The sequence below is a fragment of the Solanum pennellii genome, chromosome 3 (assembly GCF_001406875.1).
Source record: "Solanum pennellii chromosome 3, SPENNV200".
NCBI lineage: Eukaryota > Viridiplantae > Streptophyta > Magnoliopsida > Solanales > Solanaceae > Solanum > Solanum pennellii.
The window spans coordinates 67,001,393-67,021,464 of record NC_028639.1 but is presented as its reverse complement, the minus strand read 5'-3'; the positions used below and the strand labels follow the sequence as shown (position 1 = coordinate 67,021,464).

Genomic DNA, 20,072 nt, shown 5'->3' with positions numbered 1-20,072 from the left:
CGCTGCAATATTAAGTGTATAGCAAGAAGATATATGTTTTTCTCTCGCTTTATACAAAAACGGATACACAATATATACACTTCTGTTGTATAAAGCTAGAGAAAATTGTATTTCACTGCAATTGTATAATTCGCAATAGTATAATTCGTTGACATTTTTCTCTGCAATATTTGAAGTAAAATGTTTGTAAATTGTATAATTAAGTGTATAACACGAAGATATATATTTTTGCATGTGTATATACAATTTTCTCTCGCTTTATACAAAACAGAAACAGAATTATACACTTCTATGTATAAAGCGAGAGAGGCGAGCGAGAATGGAGATTGGCGAGCGAGATTTCTGGGAGAGACGCTGGCAAATTTTAGCTAACGTTTGCTATGGAGCACAATGAAATCAAACCCTAGCTATTCCATTTATTTTAGGTTATTAGTTTGCTATTATATACAATTTTCCCTTAAAAAATACTATCTTTTCTTGATTTGTCAAAATAGACAAGTAATTAGAAATAATTAAAAAAAATGAACAAATAATTAGGGACAAAAAAAAAACTTACCAGCATCGGGTTTTTACACCAAATTAATACAATTTTCATTATTACATGATTTTAGTAACGTTAAACACATATTAATAAATTAAATGAACTATAAATTTAAAAACATGACGTGCATGTATTGGATTAGTGTAAACGCACAGTGCAGATAAGTTTTATCCGGGACAAAAGATTATTAAATTTCCTTTTAATCTTCATGAACTTCATTACTTACTATATTTTTTGAAGCTTACACATGCCGTTTAATGATTTAATCTACATACACATTAGCTGCAATTGCAAGTTATATGTGAGGTTTGGATTTAACGATTCACGAAATACATTTATGTCAAATAAAAATGTCTAGTTAATTATTGACAAAATTAACAATTGAAGCCACTACCTAGTAGGATCTCATTTTCGTTGTGTTATTATTGTATTCCAACTTAAATGGACTAATTATGCGGATTTTTCTTTAAAATGGCAAGCGTTTGAATAAGCTGCGCACTTTTAATGATACGGAGAGTAAAGAATACCTGTACACAAACGGTAGCAGTTTGAATTTTCATTTTATTCTATGTAAGTAGTTTGAATTTTCTGTGTGGCAATCTTTTGATTTTTATAATTTTCTTGGAACTTACTCTCACGTGGCATAAAATTTTCAAAATCAAAGCTCTAGGCGTTGCCCAAGAGCATCTGTTTTTCCTTGGGGAAAGAGAGAGTCACAATTCCATGCATGCATGCATATATATTCGTTGCACGGAAAAAAAGGCCATCTATCTTTTTGAAATCTGAATTATTTATTTGATTAATTTTGATTTTTCTCTATTTTTTTATTAGATAAAACTTTCACATATAACTTAATTACTTTTCATAATTACAGTTTGATAGCTATAATTCGTCGCTATATGTTATAAGAAAGAGAGAGGCGGCAAAGACTGGTATCGGTTAGATAACTGTATATTATACATATGTATTTGTATATATTACAAGCGTGATTGTGAGAGGGAAAAGAGTCAAGCGAGATTGGGAGAGGGAGGAGAGTGGCGAGTGAGAGTGGGAGAGAGGAGAGAGAGAGAGGGCAGAGAATGAGAGAGAGGTGAATTGTATATCTATATCGATTAGATAATTGTATATTATACATATGCATTAGTATATATGCAGACGAGAATGGGAGAGGGAGGAGAGAGACGAGCGAGATTGGGAGAGGAACAGAGCGACGAGCGAAAGAGGGCAAAGAGTGGGAGTGAGGTGAATTATATATGTATATCACTTAGATAATTATATATTATACATATGTATTTATATATTTTGACTAATTATACATATATAACGTGACTAATTATACAAATTTAAAGTCAGTCCACACAATTAACGTATAATATTAATCGCGAATAATAATTATAACAAATTATAGATATAATATAAATAATATAAATTTGCTTAATCTCACAATTTTCTTTTTTTTATTTATCTAACTTGACACGCCTTTAAAAGAAACAATTAAAAATGAGATTGGAAAAAAACAGGGTGTAGATAACTCACTCTCCTGGTAGCAATTGATCAATGTAGTAAGCAAAGCTTCACCTAAAGATGTTGGCAGCTCCTCTTTTCTATGATGGCTATTTATTGCTTACTTTTTTTTTTCGGTATACATTATTTATATTATAATTTAATTAAATTAAAATTCATACGTTATAAAGTTTATTTTTTAGGTGCAATGCTTTTAATAATATTTTAAAAAAAAAGGATTTCTATTCAAGAATTAGAGGGAGGTTAACCATTCCACTAAAGTCATATTCATCTTGTAGCAATTGGATAATTTTTTTTACATTTTTCTTCCTTTATTTATTTCAGTGTATTAGTTTGATTAAAAAGTTTTTTTAAAAAATAAATAAATATTAACTTTTGAATAGTGTGATTTTCATGTAAAGAGTGCTATTAATCATAATAATCATACATTTTTAAAAAATAAATTAAAGAAGAAGATAATCACACATGTAAACTCGGAATCTCCTAAAGAACAAAATTTAAGGATTAAATTAGTGCTTATCTTTCTACCAAACTCATTATGTATTACTTATTTAGAACAAAATATTTGTTCCGTCTAATTAACAAATTAGAGCGAAATTTTCCCCTTAAGTTAGTAATTTTTAAATAACTTAAATTATAACTTAATGATGAGACCATTTCATCACTAATTAAAAATAATTAACCTAAAATTTTATTAAAAACACCGTATAACATCTAAATTATTACTTCTTCGAGTATCCCCACTCCATGCCAAAAAGAAGATAACATTAAAATGCTATCCAATTCCATCGGATTGACAAACTATTTCAAAGTTCAAACCGCCTCCTCTATTTCTCAAAAATGACACAATCTGCCCCCCTCGTGTCACTTTTCAAACGAAACCACGTTGCTTCATGGCTTCCACCATGAATTCTCTCTCTTCCCCAACAAGCTAACAACTTAATAATAACTAGTAGAAAGAAGAATGCACATGCAATTCATTTTTTAATACTTATATATATGCCCCTGCAAAGCAAAATCAGGTCGGCACATCACGTTTTGTCGTTGGGAAAAACAAAATTAAACTGCACTTGATTGATAAAGAATGAGACTTTATGTGTATTTATTGGAAGGCAAGGATTGGACAGTGGAGGATTCTTATGTGAAGTTAAAAATTGGCAAGTTCAAGTCGAAGACTAGGGTGTTGAAGAATACGAAGAGCCCTATTTGGAATGAAGAGTTTGTTTTCAGGGTTCACGACTTAGAGGATGAACTTGTTCTATCTGTTTATCAGCATCATGATAATTCTGGAATTTTTAATGTTTATGGAGATTTAGTTGGCAAAGTGAAAATACCTGTTTGGTCTGTTGCTGCTGAGGAAAATCACAACTTGCCACCTACTTGGTTTTCAATTAAAAAACCTAAAAGTGCAAAATCTGTTGACAAATATTGCGGTTAGTGTGTTTTCCTAGTTTTCATCTTTAATTAGTACAATGGAAGATTGAACAGTGACAAGCTATGGATGATATAATGTGTAAATGCGTGACGTTTTATTTTAGCTTTTGAATTTAATTTGATTGAAGAACAAATGCGAATGACCTATTTTGATTGCTCTTTATGTACATTGTTCTATTAAGTTGCCCTGCTTGCGCTGATTCTGCAGAGAATGACAAAAAGCTTAAAGTTTGTTATTTAATAAGTAGACTATAAATCACAAGCCTGTACTTTTTTGTTTACATAGACTCGGATTTGGGAGGTAATCTTGATAATAAAGATCCGCTTCAGGTTATTTGATCACTTTTGCAGGGGAGCGAGCTCTTTCTTGGCAGTCTAGATTAAAGAAGTGTATTGCTTTATCCATTGCAGGGCCGAATATATTGCTATAACTGAAAGAGCCAAAGAATTGTTGTTTTTGATGAAGGAATTTATTCGAGATCTTGGTTTACTAATTTACCTAGTTTAAAAAGGGGTTGTTTTTATCGGCATGTTCTTAGGTAGAAATCCAAATCTTTTTGTGGATATTGAAACTGTTTGGTGGTTTGATGATTTATTTTTGTACTTAGTGTTCCTTGGTTTGGATTTTGAAGCAAATGTTTTGCCTTGCTGATGCAGGGAAGGTTCTTCTCACTGTTTCTTTACATGGGAAGGGCAAAGATTTATCCACCAACCACGTCGGTTATGTAAATCCAACAAATGATACTTCTAAAGAAACTGAAGTGACAAGCATTCCTTCTCAAGATTTCCATGGTTTTGCAGCTCATTCCAAGAAAATTTCAGAAGGGAAACATTTAATGAAGAACATTGCTTGTCATTTTGAGAAGCTTTTCAGCAAGAATGAAGAAGCCAAGAAAAGTGACGAGGAAGAAGTGAAGAAGGATGATTCTTCTGACATTTCCACCATCACATCTGACTTTGAAGACCCTGTGGAGGAGCCTCTGATCGGCTGTAGCTTTGAAGAAGTGATTGAGCGTATGCAGCCGACCAGTGAAGATAAAGAAATGCCAGGGGACCTGCAGGGTGGAGTCCTGTTAGACCAGACATATGTTCTGCCTTCAAAAGAACTTAACGTGTTTCTTTTCGCTCCTGGTTCACAGTTCAGGAAGGATCTGGCGGAGTTGCAGGGTACAACTGGTGTTCAAGAGGGTCCTTGGACATGGAAATCAGATGACATGTGTGTAACAAGAGTTGTCACCTATATTAAAGCAGCAAGTAAGTTAGTTAAGGCTGTTCAAGCCACAGAGGAACAAACTTATATTAAGGCTGATGGAAAAGAATTTGCTGTTTTTGTCTCTGTAAATACCCCTGACGTTCCATATGGGAGTACTTTCAAGATTGAGTTGCTTTACAAGATAATGCCTGGCCAACAGGAGCCTTCTGGTGAAGAATGTGCACGTCTGATTATATCTTGGGCAATTAACTTCTGCCAGAACACTATGATGAAATCAATGATTGAGGGAGGAGCTAGGCAAGGATTGAAGGAGAGCTTTGACCAGTTTGCAGAGTTATTAGCTCGCAAATTGAAAGTTACAACTTCAAAATTTGTCTTAGAGAAGGATCGTGCTTTGGCATCCTTGCAGACTGAACAACAGTCAGATTGGGAAATGGCAAAGGAGTACTTTTGGAATTTTACAGTAATATCTACTATTTTCATGGTTTTGTATGTCTTTGTGCACATCTTATTAAGCGAACCTAGCAAATTACAAGGACTGGAGTCTTATGGTTTTGATTTGCCGGATAGTGTTGGAGAAATTATCACCTGTGGAATATTAGTCCTTCAATTGGAGCGGGTGTATTACATGGTTTCACGTTTTGTAGAAGCTAGGCTGCGAAGAGGTCTTTAAATATGTCCCACATTTCTTTCTTAAACTAACTTTTTTTGTTTGATGCACACAATGGTTTGTGTATATTCACGCTAACAGAATCTGGATTTGACAGGAAATGATAATGGAGTTAAAGCACAAGGTGATGGATGGGTACTTACTGTAGCTTTGATTGAAGGAATAAACTTAGCTTCCTTGGACCCAACAGATCCCCCAGATCCATATGTGGTCTTAACATGCAATGGCAAAACAAAAACCAGCTCTGTCCAGCTTCAAACTCTTGACCCTCAGTGGAGTGGTATGCATTTATTTCTCATTCATCCTCTTTTGTTTGTTTGTTGTTAAGGTCATATGTTTACCTGATACTTTTGCAGAGATACTAGAGTTTGATGCTGCAGAAGAACCACCTTCAGTGCTAGATGTGGAAGTTTTTGACTTCGACGGTCCATTTGATCAAGCTTCATCACTTGGACACGCAGAAATCAATTTCCTAAAACACACTTCTGCAGAATTGGCAGATATTTGGGTTCCTCTCGAGGGAAAGATTGCGTTATCTTCACAATCAAAGTTGCACTTGAGGATCTTTTTGGATAATAACAATGGAGTTGAAACTATCCGAGACTACCTTACAAAGATGGAAAAAGAAGTTGGAAAAAAAGTAGGTTTATGTCTTCTCTGTTCTCTCCAAATTGTTTCGCATTGTTAAGGACTGAGAATTGTCTAAACCAACCAACTGATATGCTTGGCAGTTAAACCTTCGGTCACCACACAAGAACTCAGCATTTCAGAAAATTTTTGGATTGCCTCCAGAAGAGTTTCTCATCAATGACTATTCTTGCTCCCTCAAAAGAAAGATGCCATTACAGGTTCCAATAGTATATGCTTGCTTATTCTGTTTAAACATCCAAGTGATTTCTGGTCTTTGATTGTTGTTGCAATGCATTATGATGATAGCAAATCTGTAAATATCAACCGGTAAAGCTAGCTTGTTCAAAACTTTAGGGGAAAGATGGGTGGGGGTTCGGAGGGGGAGAACAAGAAAAAACTGAGAAAACAAAGCACTCTTGTTAGATTGAAATCTTGGTGGTAAATAGCATTCACATCTGGAAGCCTCTGACTCTTGGATAAATTACCGGAATGCATTGCTAAGTAGCATTCACATATTGTCAACAGACAGTTATACTAGAAAATGAAATTATCCATATAAATAGGCCAGATGGCTTTATTTTTTACTAGTCTGGACATGTCTTTGCATTAATTTTTGTTCAAATCCATGTATTTTTCTCCTCCTTTCTTCAACTTCTAGGGGTTGAAATATAGTAAATCACTTATTTTTTGTAATGCTACTGCAGGGGCGGATCTTTCTATCTGCCAGAATTGTGGGGTTTTATGCGAATTTGTTTGGTCATAAAACAAAGTTTTTCTTCCTGTGGGAGGATATCGAGGATGTTAACGTGGTTTCCCCTTCATGGTCAACTGTGGGGAGTCCTGCACTTGTGATGATTTTGCGCAAAGGTCGAGGTGTTGATGCTAGGCATGGTGCGAAGTGTCAAGATGAAGAAGGCCGACTGCATTTCTGTTTTCATTCATTTGTCTCATTCAATGATGCAAGCAGGTATTGTTGGGGGGAGATTTTCTGGTGCCAATGTCAAGAAATACAACTTACGTCTGATATCACATTATGTTTCTATTGGAAGATTAGAACATTATTGTGTTGTAGCAGGACAATCATGGCATTGTGGAGAACAAGGGCACTGCCTCCGGATCAGAAAGAACAAATTGTAGAAGAGCAGCTGGAGAAGGATGAAAAGCTTGCTTTGTCTGAAGACACTTCATCCTACTTGGTTGTTGAGGATGTACAAATGTCTCAAGTCTATTCTGCAGAACTACCTGTCAATGTAAGTTTCTCCATGTTAACATTGGTGGTGTTACTTTGATTCTGAGATTTAGTCGATCTAGTCTTTTATTGTCTGTAAAAATATGATGGGAACTTTGGAACGGCTAGCTGGGAAGTAATTTCTTGTTATATTTAAGTGAAGCTGTAAGGATGAGGGGTTGACATGAGTTTCTGTGTTTGTGGATAGGGAAAACCTATACTCATTGACATCTATGCTTTGCTAGTTCTAAAGAGATAGTTTAGCTGCCCAGATTGAATTGAAATCCTTACTTTGCTAGGTTTGAAATGAACAATTTGAGCATTAAGCAATAAATAAGTGTTCTAATTATAGATGTCCAGGTCTTTGATACCGGCAAGGTTATGGAGAAACTTGTCCAATAACCCACTTCTTTCCCTCTGCCTGGAGGAATTGATCAGTCTAAACTAGATCTCTTTCGTAATTAGTGCCCTTTGGAATTTTGCTGGAAAATCTGCAGGTTAAATCACTGATGCGGATGTTTGACGGAGGAGATTTGGAGCATAGAGTAATGAGCAAATCTGGCTGTCTAAATTATGCAACGACTTCATGGGAAACTGTAGCTCCTGATGTTTCTGAGAGACAAGTATGTTACAAATTCAACCGCTTCATCTCAGTATTCGGAGGTGAAGTTACAAGCACACAACAAAAATCTCCTATTGCAAATGGCGCTGGATGGACTATCAATGAGATCATGGCCCTGCATGATGTCCCGTTTGGTGACCATTTCCGAGTACGTTTCAATTGTTCATTACTGTTGGTCACTGATGAGTTGTTTAACATTTATTTCTTCTAATAATCTGCAGGTACAATTCAGATACCAGATCGAGAGCTCTACTTCTGTACATAATTCATGCAAGTGTGATGTTAGTGTTGGTGTAATGTGGCTTAAAAACACAAAATTTGAGCAAAGAATAACAAGGAATGTTATTGGAAAATTTACCACTAGAGTAAAGGATATATTAGAGTTAGTTGAAAGAGAGATATTGTTGTCAAGTTGATAGAACCAGGCAAATGGTTGCTAGTTCATTTAACATTAGAGATGTCATGACCAATGGATACCATAGTAATTTCTGGTAGAACTTTTTGTACACTTTATGAATCAGCTTCTCATTCCATTGATTCAATCTGGGTAAACTCGAATTTATGTAACAATGGACCAGAGAATTTGTTCAGCTCTTTATTCAATGTCACTCAGTAGAAAGTACATATTGAACATATTCGATACAAGATTAGAAGCAATCGCAATTGTGTCGATTAAAACATCAAAAAGCTTTAAAAAGGATTGAAACAAATTTCAGTCTTTTATCTTTGGTAGGATAATAAATCTGTGATCTTTCCAAAATTTTATTGGTTGCCATTTAACTATATTTTTTTTTAATGAGATAAGGTGGAATAATGTCTAATGTCACTTTTAAATCTAGAGAAACTACGCAAAAAAAATATTGTAAGAGTAATTCAAACTTAGGATAGTAGGAGATAGAGAAGGAAAAAAGTAAGATAGCATAAAAAAAAAAAGAAGGGGAAAAAAATATCGAGATGCGATCTTACCGTGTAAATCGGTTATTCATGGATTAGGTCATCAGCCGGCCTGGCCTGCTCTTATAGTTGACGAAAAAGCTAGAGCTCACTCTTCTTCGAAACTCAACCTCTTTTCCCAATTTCACTTGATAATCTCCAGTAGTCATGGATCCGAACCCTACCAAATTCCCAATTCTCTCCTACGTCATGTCCAAGCTACCCAGTATGGGTCGTAGAACCACCGGCACCGCCGATGAATTCGACATCGAACAGCCACAGAACCACCCTCAGCCTCCTCCAGAACCACACTTCGACATTACCGAGCGTATGCCTCATCTCACTGACCCTAAGGTTGTCAGCGCTATGCGATCAGCCGTTGCTGACGTGTCACAGACCCGGTCAATGCTCAAAACCCTGGGTGAGCGGCCTTTTCACGAGCTTGTTGATACTGCCAGGGTGAAGTTAGCTGAGATCGAGGCGGATATGTCCAAGCGTCTTGAGGAGATTGTCTTGTCTCCACGTCCGCCGGAGATGGAGAGGCAGGATTGGAGATTGGACATGGCGATTAAAGAGGATGAGTGTCGAAAGGGTGTGGAGAAGGAGAGAGAGGAGTATAAGGCGTTGATAGCTTTGGATGAATTGCATGAGGCCTATGAGAAGATGTTGAAGGATGCGGAACAGAGGTTGGAGATGATTTATGAGACTGCTGTTGCTGGTGGTGATGTGGAATCAATTGGAGAGTCTTCTGGTGAGAAGAGTTCTGAGTTGAAAGAGGAAGTGAATGAGGAAGTGATCAGGATTTTGCAGGAGGCATCGGGCAAGAGTGTGGAAAGGGTTGATTTGTCAGGCAGGCAGCTGAGCATGCTGCCTGAAGCTTTTGGGAAGATTCACTCCTTAATTGTGCTAAATCTGTCCAACAACCAGCTTAAGGTATGCCCTAGTTCAGATAATCTTTCATGGTTCTTGTCTTCGACTCGTTTTACTTGGATTTGAACTTATGGTCTGTATTAATTTTCAGCTGCACGATATCTTGTTACATTTCGTGCTACATGATATAAAGTAAATTGAACTACTAATGATACTTTTACCCCTATATTGTTTGCACATCCGTGTCAAATGTGTAGTTTGATATTTCATTTCACATGTGGAAATAGCAGAAGTTTGGTGGAGATCATATCGTAGAGGAGTTATATAGAAGTGTCGTGTTTCCTTTTTTTTTTTCCCCTCTTTTGGGGTTTAAGGGATTAGTTTCTAACCCATGATTGAACTGCCAAACTACAGGTTCTTTGGGTTTAATTAAAAACGTATATTTTCATCTAAATGACTTGTTGCATGGTAAACGTTTGATAACTTTTTTCTGGTTGCTGCCAGCATAATTTGAGGTACCTTAAATTTACTGTCACGTGCTGGGACAAGTTGCGTTGAGAGGGTCTGAATATAGAGTTTTGCACCTTCCATGCTTTACTCGGAGCACTCATCTAAGTTATCATATTTTAATTTTTCACAATCAGAAGCTGTTATCAAAACTCTGTTACATTGTTTAGCTTCTTTCTCTTGTAAAGTGATCATCTTTTGGCTTTTTGAGATGCTTTTTCTTTTATGAAACAAGACTCGATCTTCAAAATAATGACACTATCAGTACTGGAGAGTCGATAGTTCTTTCTTAGACGGAGATAGTTTCAAATGTTTTTAGATACTTTCAAAGTTACGAAATCAATATCCATATCCACAAAGAATCAAGTGCTGCACTGAGCTGGGTACTTTGAACCTCACCATGCTTGAAGTTACAGTTTGTACCTTCACTATCATTTGATCATAGAACGGAACCCCAATGCATATGATTGAAGGGGGTACTAGGGTTCTTTTGACTTGTAAGGTGCAAGAACCTTCTGAACCTACTCTAATATCTATTATGCTAAATGTTAATCGAGCACCGGTTCCTCTTCTTGCCCTTTATATCTTCTAGGAGAGGAACATTACTTGTCACTTTATTTTCTCATTCCTGGTTCCACTTCGTTTCTTGAATTATAACAGTGTTCAGCACTTTCGCCTCCTGATAGCTGTCTTCCAGGATCCAAAGTCTCCCAAAAGATAGTATTATACTTCCTCCATTCCAGTTAATCTGTCTGTTTTTGCTTTCTGCTGATTGATTGACCACTTCCAAAGTTAAATCTGAAATTGATTAGTTTGTATATGGAAAAATGTTAGTTAGCTATTACTTCACGGAAAGTACTAGAGGCTGTAGTTTTCACTGTAAGAATGTGATTTAAAGATACATTTATAAATGTTGGTCTAAGATCTCAATCTGTTTGACTATTCATTATTGGGAAGTAAAAAGGCATAGCTAGTTTTGATAGAGGTAGTAGTGGATGTGATTTTGTCATGTTTACTATTTGAAACTGACAGAAAATTCCATTACTATTACCTGAGTTACAGAATTTCATAGCAAGTGTAAAGCTTTAAAATATTTGCTTTTCATCATAATATAGGTGTTTAATCACTCAAATACTGTAATTAGTAGGGGTCAGCTATATGGATCCTCGTAACTCTCTCTTGTACACTTGAAGCAATATGCTAACTACCTTAAAACCCAAATCTTAATGATGTCCATTGTTATGTGTCACTGGCGATCCATTCTGTTTAGAGAAGCAGTTGTCACTTCATCATTGAAGCTAGTCCCATTGCTATAATCCATATATAGATTAACAACATCTCTATCCACAAGACAGGTAACTAACCAATTTGTGTCCCAATACTTCTCTGCCACTGCCTATTAATTGCATCATACCCCTCATTGTACCACTTCAAGAATTCTTCCATCTGACAATTGCATAATATTTTCCACTGTAACATATATTTATCAAAAGCCCAACATTGTTCTTCGTGATGGTTGAATAAGAACAAACTCAAGCTGTTGTTTGGTATTTCAAATGTTTGTAATTTTGTGCTTCTTAATTTTTTGGGGAAAAACAGGTGGTTCCTGATTCAATTGCGAGCTTGGAACACCTTGAGGAGCTGCACCTTTCTTCAAATATTTTGGAATCGCTGCCAGACTCCATTGGTCTGTTGTGTAATTTGAAGATCTTAGATGTCTCTGGAAACAAACTTGTCGCTTTGCCAGATAGCATTTGTCATTGCAGGTAATAGTGGTTCAGAAATGAGCTATTTTACCCTTTTCCCAGCCCAAATACACTAATGTAGTCTTGTTAGTGCTCTCAGACTCTCTTTGTTATGGTTGTGTTTGCAGGTCGTTAGTGGAATTTGATGCAGGCTTCAACAAGCTTTCTTATTTGCCAACAAATATTGGCTATGAACTGGTAAATCTGCGAAGGCTTTCACTTTCTTTTAATAAGCTCCGCTCATTACCCACTTCCTTTGGTGAGATGAAGTCCCTGCGCCTTCTAGATGTGCACTTTAATGAACTGCATGGGCTTCCACTTTCATTTGGGAACTTGACAAATCTTGAGATCGTCAACTTGAGCAACAATTTTAGTGACCTTACTAAGCTTCCTGACACAATTGGTGACTTGATAAATCTTAAGGAACTTGATCTGAGCAACAACCAGATCCATGAACTGCCTGACACAATTAGCCGGCTTGACAACCTAACTGTGCTAAAGTTGGACGAAAACCCTCTTGTCATACCTCCAAAGGAAGTTGTAGTTGAAGGGGTTGAAGCTGTAAAGGCTTATATGATTAAGCGGCGGCTTGACATATTATTGGCAGAAGAGCCAGAAATTATGCTTGAAGAGGTGGGGCAGACACCGACAGGCTTATTAACTCGAAGTACCTCCTGGTTGAGTGGTACTGTTTCAAATGTTCTTGGAACTGTTGCAGGGTATTTGGGTGGTGGAGGGAAGTCAGATCCAGACCATTATCTCAACCAACAGTTATGACGACTTATGAGGCTAATGATTTCTTTCCTTTTAAGCCTTTTCACTTCTGTCTGTTTCCGTTGAAACAATATGGTTAATATGGACCAGCTACGCCTTTCCTTTCCTTTTTTTAAAAAAAATTTCAGTTTGATTTGTGAAGAGAATTGAAGGATGTTGGTGTTTTGCAGTCTGAACATTTATATGTTACAATAATACAAACTAGTGTTTTGTACTCTCTAGCTTCTAAAAATGTCTCTGTTGAATGTTTTAGGGCCCGTTTGGATGGGTTTAATAAAAGCAGCTTGAAAAAAGTACTTTTGAAATGCTGAAACTTATTTTTAAAATAAGCAGTTATGCGTTTGGATAAAAGTGTTGAACTTGCTATGCCAAACGTGAAAAGAGAAAAATGAAAGAAAGGATGTTAGGGTTATGTGGATAATTTGGAGATTGTATAAAAATATTAAGGGCAAAAAGATAAAAATGTGGTTAACTTAAAAAACAGCTTATAAGCTAAAAAAGAAAAAGAATTCCTACCCCAGCTTCTAACTTTTGGCTTAAAATAAGTTTTTTTGAGTATTGCCAAACAGCTAAATAAGTCAAGAACCAGCTTTTAAGTCAGTTTGACCAGCTTTTAAGCTGAGCCAAACAGACTCTTAGTCAGACTTGATGATGGGTCAAGGCCCAATTGCAGAGGGAGCAGATATAATATCTTGCGAGCATGTAATTGATGGATCAATTCTGTTTTTTGGCAAAAGTAACAGGATTTAGGAATCAAACAATAATCGTATGAGTAGTTGTTACACTTCGAAAATTATATATTCTTATAGATCAAATCATGCGAATATTAGAGCTTGAGGAGACATTGCTATTAATGAGACTAATTGATGTTCAAATCGGTGGAATGTTGATAAAATTTTACAATTTGATGATATCATAGATGTACTGTAAATTGTGAGTACCCATTAATATTTAAATTAGTTTTCTGAATTTTGTATAATTTAATAATTCTTTTTCTTTTTTAAAAAAATGGGGTAGGGAAAGGAGAAACAGGTGAGAAAATTACAAAGGGGAGGATCGAAGTTCAAAATAGTGAGCTATAAAATCCCCAACGCACTAAAGTATCAGACATGAATCATGGTACGATAATTAATTTATGCCCATGAGCCAACACCCTCACTTTTAAAACTAGAGTCAACTAATGAAATGACCTAAAATTGCAATGGAATATATATATATATATATATATATATATATATATATATATATATAACGCATATTAATGCATGTTGCAGATAGTGCCTGGAATGTATGATATACTCTTGAAGGCATCACCGAGGAGGATATATGTCACATGGAGAGAAAAATATTCAATCAAGCATAATAAAATACTAGCACGAATCACATTCATCAGTTTTTTTAAAGGATATTGCCTTGGACCAAATCATTTTATCAGGACAATTACATGATATAATGTGGACATATATAACTCAATCTTGAAACCAGATACTTAGATTTATCTGCTTAATTTGACTCAGATTTGTGATTACTTCTTGCCATAATTTGTGGTGATAAAGTAAAACCATGATTCATGAAAAAAACTCCCAACTCCTTCTTGATTTTCCTCTTCTTAATGAAAAGGATCCTGAAAATGGCATCAAGAGATGGTATGATATGTATGAGACTATTGAAGAGCTAAAGAAGCAATTGGAATTAGCAGGACCTCTGGTTGTTGTAGGTTTTATGCAGTACTTTTTGTTGTTGATATCTGTAATGTTCGTTGGTCATCTCGGAGAGCTTTCTCTTTCCAGTGCAACTTTAGCTACTTCTTTTGCTGGAGTAACTGGTTTCCGCTTCATGGTATATATATACGATTTAGTCAGATCATGCATTGGATCCCTTTTAGTAATCTGTTTTTGGTATGTAATATGTTACAGCATATTGATTGTTTGAATTTATTCTGAATATATAGCTTGGAATGGCAAGTGCATTGGAAACATTATGCGGACAAGCATATGGGGCAAAGCAGTATCATATGCTTGGGATACATATGCAAAGAGGTATGCTTGTAGTGGTGGCAATTTCCATCCCCATATCGATTGTTTGGGCATTTGCAGGGCATATATTTGCTTTTTGTGGACAAGACGTTGAACTTTCAATCCACGCTGGAGTGTATGCTCGTTGGTTGATTCCCAGCATTTTGCCTTATGGACTCCTCCAATGCCAATTAAGGTTCCTGCAAACACAAAGTAGACTCAAACCACTGCTGATCAGTACTGGCTTCACAAGTTTACTTCATGTCTTCTTGTGTTGGGCATTGGTTTCAAGGTTGGGATTGGGAAACAAAGGGGCTGCACTCTGTAATGCCATATCTTATTGGATCAACGCGCTGATTTTGGCACTTTATATAAGGTATGCATCGTCATGTGAGAAAACATGGACAGGGTTCTCCAAAGAGGGTGCAAGAAACCTTCCCAGTTTTCTATCATTAGCTATCCCTTCAGCTTGTATGATCTGGTTAGTTTCAGCATCCTTGACTATACATCCAAGTGTTTTCTTTTCTAAATGTCCCATTAGTACAAATTTCTCCGACTTCTTTCTGTCTTTTCAATCGTGTGATCTGACATGACCTTTTTGGACCGGTACCAAAAGCTTGGAGCAATGGTCCTATGAGTTTCTGGTGCTTATGTCGGGGTTGCTTCCTAATCCGAAGCTTGAGACATCTATGATGGCCATCAGGTTAGTAGAGCTGAATGTCAAGAGAGAGAAATATCACATTGATATAGTCATATTAGGCTTAATTTGATTCATTACATCACCAATATTAGTTCTTTTCTTCTTTCATTTCCCAGCATGAGTACTAGTTCTCTGGTCTTCAGGATTCCCTCGGGATTTAGTAGTGCAGTGAGGTAAGTTGCCAGAAAAGCTTCACTTGCTTTTTCTAGGTATATTATACACGAAAAGGATAAGATTGTGCAATCGAGTTACGAATTCTGTATGTTCTTTCTCTTGGATCCAAGTACGAGGATATCTAATGAACTGGGAGCAGGGAGACCTAAAGCAGCCAAGTTAGCAGCACGGGTCGTTCTGCTTATTGCCCTGGTAGAGGGCTTTCTACTGAGTGGAATCGCAATTGCAGCAAGAAATGTGTGGGGATATATATACACTAACGAAGAGGAAGTGGTGAAATATCTGGCTGCAGTCATGCCAGTACTTGCATTGTCCAATTTCATGGATGGAATCCAAGGGGTTCTTTCAGGTTTGAACTCCAAACTATCTTATAAAATTTGAAGCCATATGTATTGATCATAAAGTGTTCCATCAGTTCAGCAATATACATAGTTGCTTGAATACGAAATTAACTCTATTGATGACAACATTATTAAAGGTACTGCAAGAGGATGTGGTTGGCAGAAACTTGGTGCGCTAGTCAATTTAGTAGCCTACTATGTTGTTGGACTTCCTTGTGCTGTGATTTTAACTTTTGTCTTCCACTTCGGAGCAAAGGTAACAAGTTGTGGTAAAAACTTACTAATATCTGATATTTACGCCAAACCAATGAATGCTTAACACGTATTGGAACATACACAACTAACACTTAGCTATGGTTAATGAATGTATATTTTCACTTCATTAAATCACTTAATTATGGTACTCTGCATTGAATTGGTGTAAACGCCTGATGCAGATTAGCATTTACTCGCACCGGTTATAGAAATTATAAAATTATCCTTCTTCTACAAGATAATTAGATAGTCTGAGAATATATTTGAGGCTCATACTTCATAGTATTGTTTCGCAGGGTCTTTGGACAGGAATTATAAGTGGAAGTGGTCTTCAAGCATTGCTTTATATACTTATTACCTTGAGGATAAATTGGGAGCTTCAGGTAATTTCAAATTTTGACTTTAAATTGCCAAATATTTCTATCTGAATCTAACAACAAACCATTTCGTGTTTATGCTATGATAATCAGGCAATGAAGGCTATGTGTAGAGTACAAGTTTCTTAAAACCTGAGAAGCTATTCATGTCATGATTAGGTTGTTTCTAATCTCATTTTTACAAAATCTTTGTAAATTGTAATGCTAAAATATAAACAAGTTTTGTCATTTGTATTTCTCTCTGTACTCTAAATGCATTTGTTTGCAAGATTCACCAAAGGTATATAAACAAGGCATTCGTACTGAAAAATATAGGAACATTCCGAAACTAACATGTATTTTAGTTGAACAACGACAAATGGTTAGCATCAATCAAACGCTGGAGTCAAATGCAATCTTAAGTTTTTTATTTGGGTGCAGGCGGAGTAGTTGGTCTTGATCGCGTTCTCACTTGAAATTACAGGCTATGTTTCAGCATCCAGAAGACTAAGTCACAGATACAGAGTATAATGCAGCATAATATACAATATTAGCACGAATCACATTCATCATTTATTTATTGCTGTGTATTTAAAGTCACTCTCTGGACCAAATCACCAAAAATATTTCATCAGAATCAACTAGATTGAAATATAACTCAATCTTGAACCTGATACTAACACGTATAGAAATATATACTTGATTATGAACGCTATTGCAAGATCACCGCATTGTGTTTGGTTCACTTCTTTGTTTATACTTTTCTGACTAGAAACTCTTATAATTTTGGATCAGGCAATGAAAGGCTATCTGCGTAAGGTACAGGTTTCTGAAACAGCATGCCATTGTGTCATGATTAGAAAGTACATTTCATGTAGTTATTTTTTATTACAATATGTACCGAATGCTTGCATGCATCTAAACTATTTCATCGAGTATAACTTACAAAATAGTCTCGTGTTCACTTTTTTATTGTTAAATAGATATTTTTTTTATCTATTACCATCTATAGCAATACATAATTATACTATGATAATGTATTAAAGGTGAATTATGCAAGCAATATAAATGTATTGTAAGTGTTCTAAAATGTGTTATGCTTATTTGATAAGAAATTGACACAATGTATAAGTTTATTAAAGTGTGAGATAAATGTATTATTCATGAATGAAACTTATATTATATGTGTGTTATAAATTGTTCTACGTAATCATATCATATCATATCATATATTATTATAAGCATGAAGCTCTCAACTTAAAAGTTGAATTACTATTTTGCCCTTATTTTATCTCTAAACTAAATAAATATTAATATATAATTAATTTAATATTAGATAATATTTTTTTTTTAAAATTCATGCCTCTCGACACAATTGTTCAAATTCTTTTGGGAAATAGTTACAAGAAGAGGAAAGACCAAAAGTTGTATTTTTCTTAATAAATGTGTATATCAATTCTTCTTTATCAAAATCAATTTAATTTTGGATAAGGACTGTGTCAGTGATTATTTCTTTATCACCTTTTGTTGTTAATAGAGAAAAGATATACAAGAAGTAGTATAGACACTAAAGGTAATTTCATTCATATTAAATCTTTATGTTTTTTCTTTTTTATTATTTTATTTATTTAATCTTGATTTTGTTTATTGTATTTTAATATGTTTTCTTTAAGTTTTTTATCTTGTTTTCATCAAATTGTGCTAAGAATCTGTAATACAATTTGTTAATTTTGTGTGATCTTTTTAGTGTTATTTGCTTTTGATTCTTCTTTCTTAATATTAGATTTTGATGTATTCTTTGAATATCAACTTTTTTATTGGTTTTATGGTATTTGATATGCTTAGCCTCATTATGGTTTCAATCTAGACTAGAAGAGGTTTACACAGTTATTATTTTATTTTTGTGTGGTCTTGTATTATTATAAGTGGGAAGCTCCAAAGTAGAAAAGTTTTGAATTACAATTTTACCCTTATGCTAAATTCAAATGTTATTAAATAAATAATTAATTAAATAGTAAATAGTAGAATTTCTATAATATTTTTATTTAATTGGTATACACATGTGAGTAAATTAAATAGAACAAAAATTAAAAATAAGAGTTATCCCTTTGAATAGATACATGTATGTGTTTCATCTTCCAAATTAATTTATATTTTTAATTAATATTTGTCTTTAATTTGTAATAATACTTGACCTTTCAACTTTGTAAGTGAATCTTCATATTCCAAAACTATATTTTTTCCCTATAAATACAAATCTTTCTATGAAAATTTTCTAATAGTATTCTCATAGAAAGATTTATACGTGATACAATTTTTGTGTGTGGAAGACTAGAGAAGCTTTAATCAAGTCAAGAAAATTTCAAGGCAAAGAGGATTTCTGTCAAGATTACAAGGCGTAATGTGATTATAAAGATGAATTATACTTCAATTACTAGAATATGGGAGTTTGATGTATTTGTTTTTGTAATTTGCCGAGATTAGAATTATGATAAGACCCCTCCATTTATGTAGTTGAATGTCGCTTTCGTTAACTTCTCTTCCAAAACTTTTAACTTTTTTTTATGGTCAAAGGTTGAATGTTTATTACTATAGGTTTTTTTCAATTTGCATTATCAATAAAAAACAGGGACAGGAATGTTTTAAAAATAGGGAAAGGAATGTCTTCAATTTACATTATCAATTTGCATTTTTGTTGGTAGCCTTATGCTAAATTTGCTCCCATATTTGATATATATTTTTTGTATTTGTAATTTTATTTTAAGAATGTATTTGATTGAATGGTGTATTTTCGTATAAATTTTTTAATACTTAGTCATAATGATTTTCCATTACAGATTTAGTATATTTGAATTCTTTTATATATTTTATTGTTAGATTACAGTTTTGTTTACACAGTACATTTAAATTTTATAAATTGTTTAATAAATTAAATATTAATATTAAATAGTAAATCATTATATTAGTATACATAACTTACCATCAGCTTGTAAATGTATGTGACTCTCACTAATTATATTCACTATGTTCGTTACTCTCATTTCTCATCGATAATCTCAAATGGATTAATATTTATTTATGACAACTCTTTGTATTTCTCAATGTTATCCAATAATAAATAGTGACATTTCACGCAATAATATATAAACTTAAACCAATTGAAAAAAAATGAGAAAATCTCTATGCTCTCTTTTCTCGTCTCTTTTTATTTATTTAGTTTAACATTTATGTTTCTTGCTTGTTGTTATTGCACAACGTACTTTCTATTGTTGTGTTATTATTATTGATAATTTACTGTGGCCTGTTGCTTTGTATACATTAACGTATCATGTTGTATTTTAATATCTTCATTGGAATATTGAATTTGTGTGATAGTTATTTTTACTTTATGCACTTTTAGTCAATTTTATAATTAAAGATAAAAAATTTTTAATAGAAAGATATATGTAATTTCTACTGAAACAATGATAAATTTTACGATACAAAATTTATATGAAGTATCTTGGGATAAACGTGCAACGCACGTTCCTAAATCTAGTA

General features: G+C 34.4%; 3 protein-coding genes across 4 annotated transcripts; all 3 read left to right on the top strand.

Annotated features, from left to right (window-relative positions):
* The first annotated feature begins 2,864 nt into the window (after nucleotides 1-2,864).
* Nucleotides 2,865-8,497, top strand: LOC107012703 (C2 and GRAM domain-containing protein At5g50170). 2 transcript variants are annotated; one of them, XM_015212608.2, is made up of 9 exons: nucleotides 2,865-3,498; nucleotides 4,157-5,377; nucleotides 5,480-5,662; nucleotides 5,739-6,022; nucleotides 6,114-6,230; nucleotides 6,717-6,979; nucleotides 7,085-7,262; nucleotides 7,738-8,010; nucleotides 8,084-8,497. In XM_015212608.2, the coding sequence occupies exons 1-9, from the start codon at nucleotides 3,150-3,152 to the stop codon at nucleotides 8,276-8,278; spliced, it is 3,063 nt and encodes a 1,020-aa protein (XP_015068094.1). In that variant the 5' UTR covers nucleotides 2,865-3,149; the 3' UTR covers nucleotides 8,279-8,497. The 2 variants fall into 2 exon arrangements, with proteins under 2 accessions (XP_015068094.1, XP_015068095.1); XM_015212609.2 differs by having other exon boundaries at nucleotides 2,866-3,498; nucleotides 7,088-7,262.
* A 241-nt stretch (nucleotides 8,498-8,738) lies between these two features.
* On the top strand, nucleotides 8,739-12,912 carry LOC107014880 (plant intracellular Ras-group-related LRR protein 9-like). The gene is made up of 3 exons (XM_015214993.2): nucleotides 8,739-9,728; nucleotides 11,772-11,938; nucleotides 12,046-12,912. The coding sequence occupies exons 1-3, from the start codon at nucleotides 8,964-8,966 to the stop codon at nucleotides 12,692-12,694; spliced, it is 1,581 nt and encodes a 526-aa protein (XP_015070479.1). The 5' UTR covers nucleotides 8,739-8,963; the 3' UTR covers nucleotides 12,695-12,912.
* A 1,085-nt stretch (nucleotides 12,913-13,997) lies between these two features.
* On the top strand, nucleotides 13,998-17,258 carry LOC107013071 (protein DETOXIFICATION 16-like). The gene is made up of 8 exons (XM_015213057.2): nucleotides 13,998-14,530; nucleotides 14,643-15,187; nucleotides 15,323-15,409; nucleotides 15,523-15,579; nucleotides 15,691-15,929; nucleotides 16,059-16,177; nucleotides 16,473-16,559; nucleotides 16,647-17,258. Exons 1-8 carry the CDS (start codon nucleotides 14,255-14,257, stop codon nucleotides 16,680-16,682), a joined length of 1,446 nt encoding a protein of 481 aa, XP_015068543.1. The 5' UTR covers nucleotides 13,998-14,254; the 3' UTR covers nucleotides 16,683-17,258.
* The last annotated feature ends 2,814 nt before the right edge of the window (nucleotides 17,259-20,072 follow it).

What these genes read in the sequence shown, in the direction of transcription:
- LOC107012703 (XM_015212608.2), top strand. Translation starts at nt 3,150, where the DNA reads ATGAGACTTTATGTGTATTTATTGGAAGGCAAGGATTGGACAGTGGAG. An exon ending in AAAAAGAAGTTGGAAAAAAA is followed by an intron (nt 6,023 to 6,113) that starts GTAGGTTTATGT and finishes TATGCTTGGCAG; the next exon opens with TTAAACCTTCGGTCACCACA. An exon ending in AAAGAAAGATGCCATTACAG is followed by an intron (nt 6,231 to 6,716) that starts GTTCCAATAGTA and finishes ATGCTACTGCAG; the next exon opens with GGGCGGATCTTTCTATCTGC.
- LOC107014880 (XM_015214993.2), top strand. Translation starts at nt 8,964, where the DNA reads ATGGATCCGAACCCTACCAAATTCCCAATTCTCTCCTACGTCATGTCC. An exon ending in TGTCCAACAACCAGCTTAAG is followed by an intron (nt 9,729 to 11,771) that starts GTATGCCCTAGT and finishes GGGGAAAAACAG; the next exon opens with GTGGTTCCTGATTCAATTGC. An exon ending in GATAGCATTTGTCATTGCAG is followed by an intron (nt 11,939 to 12,045) that starts GTAATAGTGGTT and finishes TTGTGTTTGCAG; the next exon opens with GTCGTTAGTGGAATTTGATG.
- LOC107013071 (XM_015213057.2), top strand. Translation starts at nt 14,255, where the DNA reads ATGATTCATGAAAAAAACTCCCAACTCCTTCTTGATTTTCCTCTTCTT. An exon ending in GGATTTAGTAGTGCAGTGAG is followed by an intron (nt 15,580 to 15,690) that starts GTAAGTTGCCAG and finishes CTTGGATCCAAG; the next exon opens with TACGAGGATATCTAATGAAC. An exon ending in GGATAAATTGGGAGCTTCAG is followed by an intron (nt 16,560 to 16,646) that starts GTAATTTCAAAT and finishes TATGATAATCAG; the next exon opens with GCAATGAAGGCTATGTGTAG.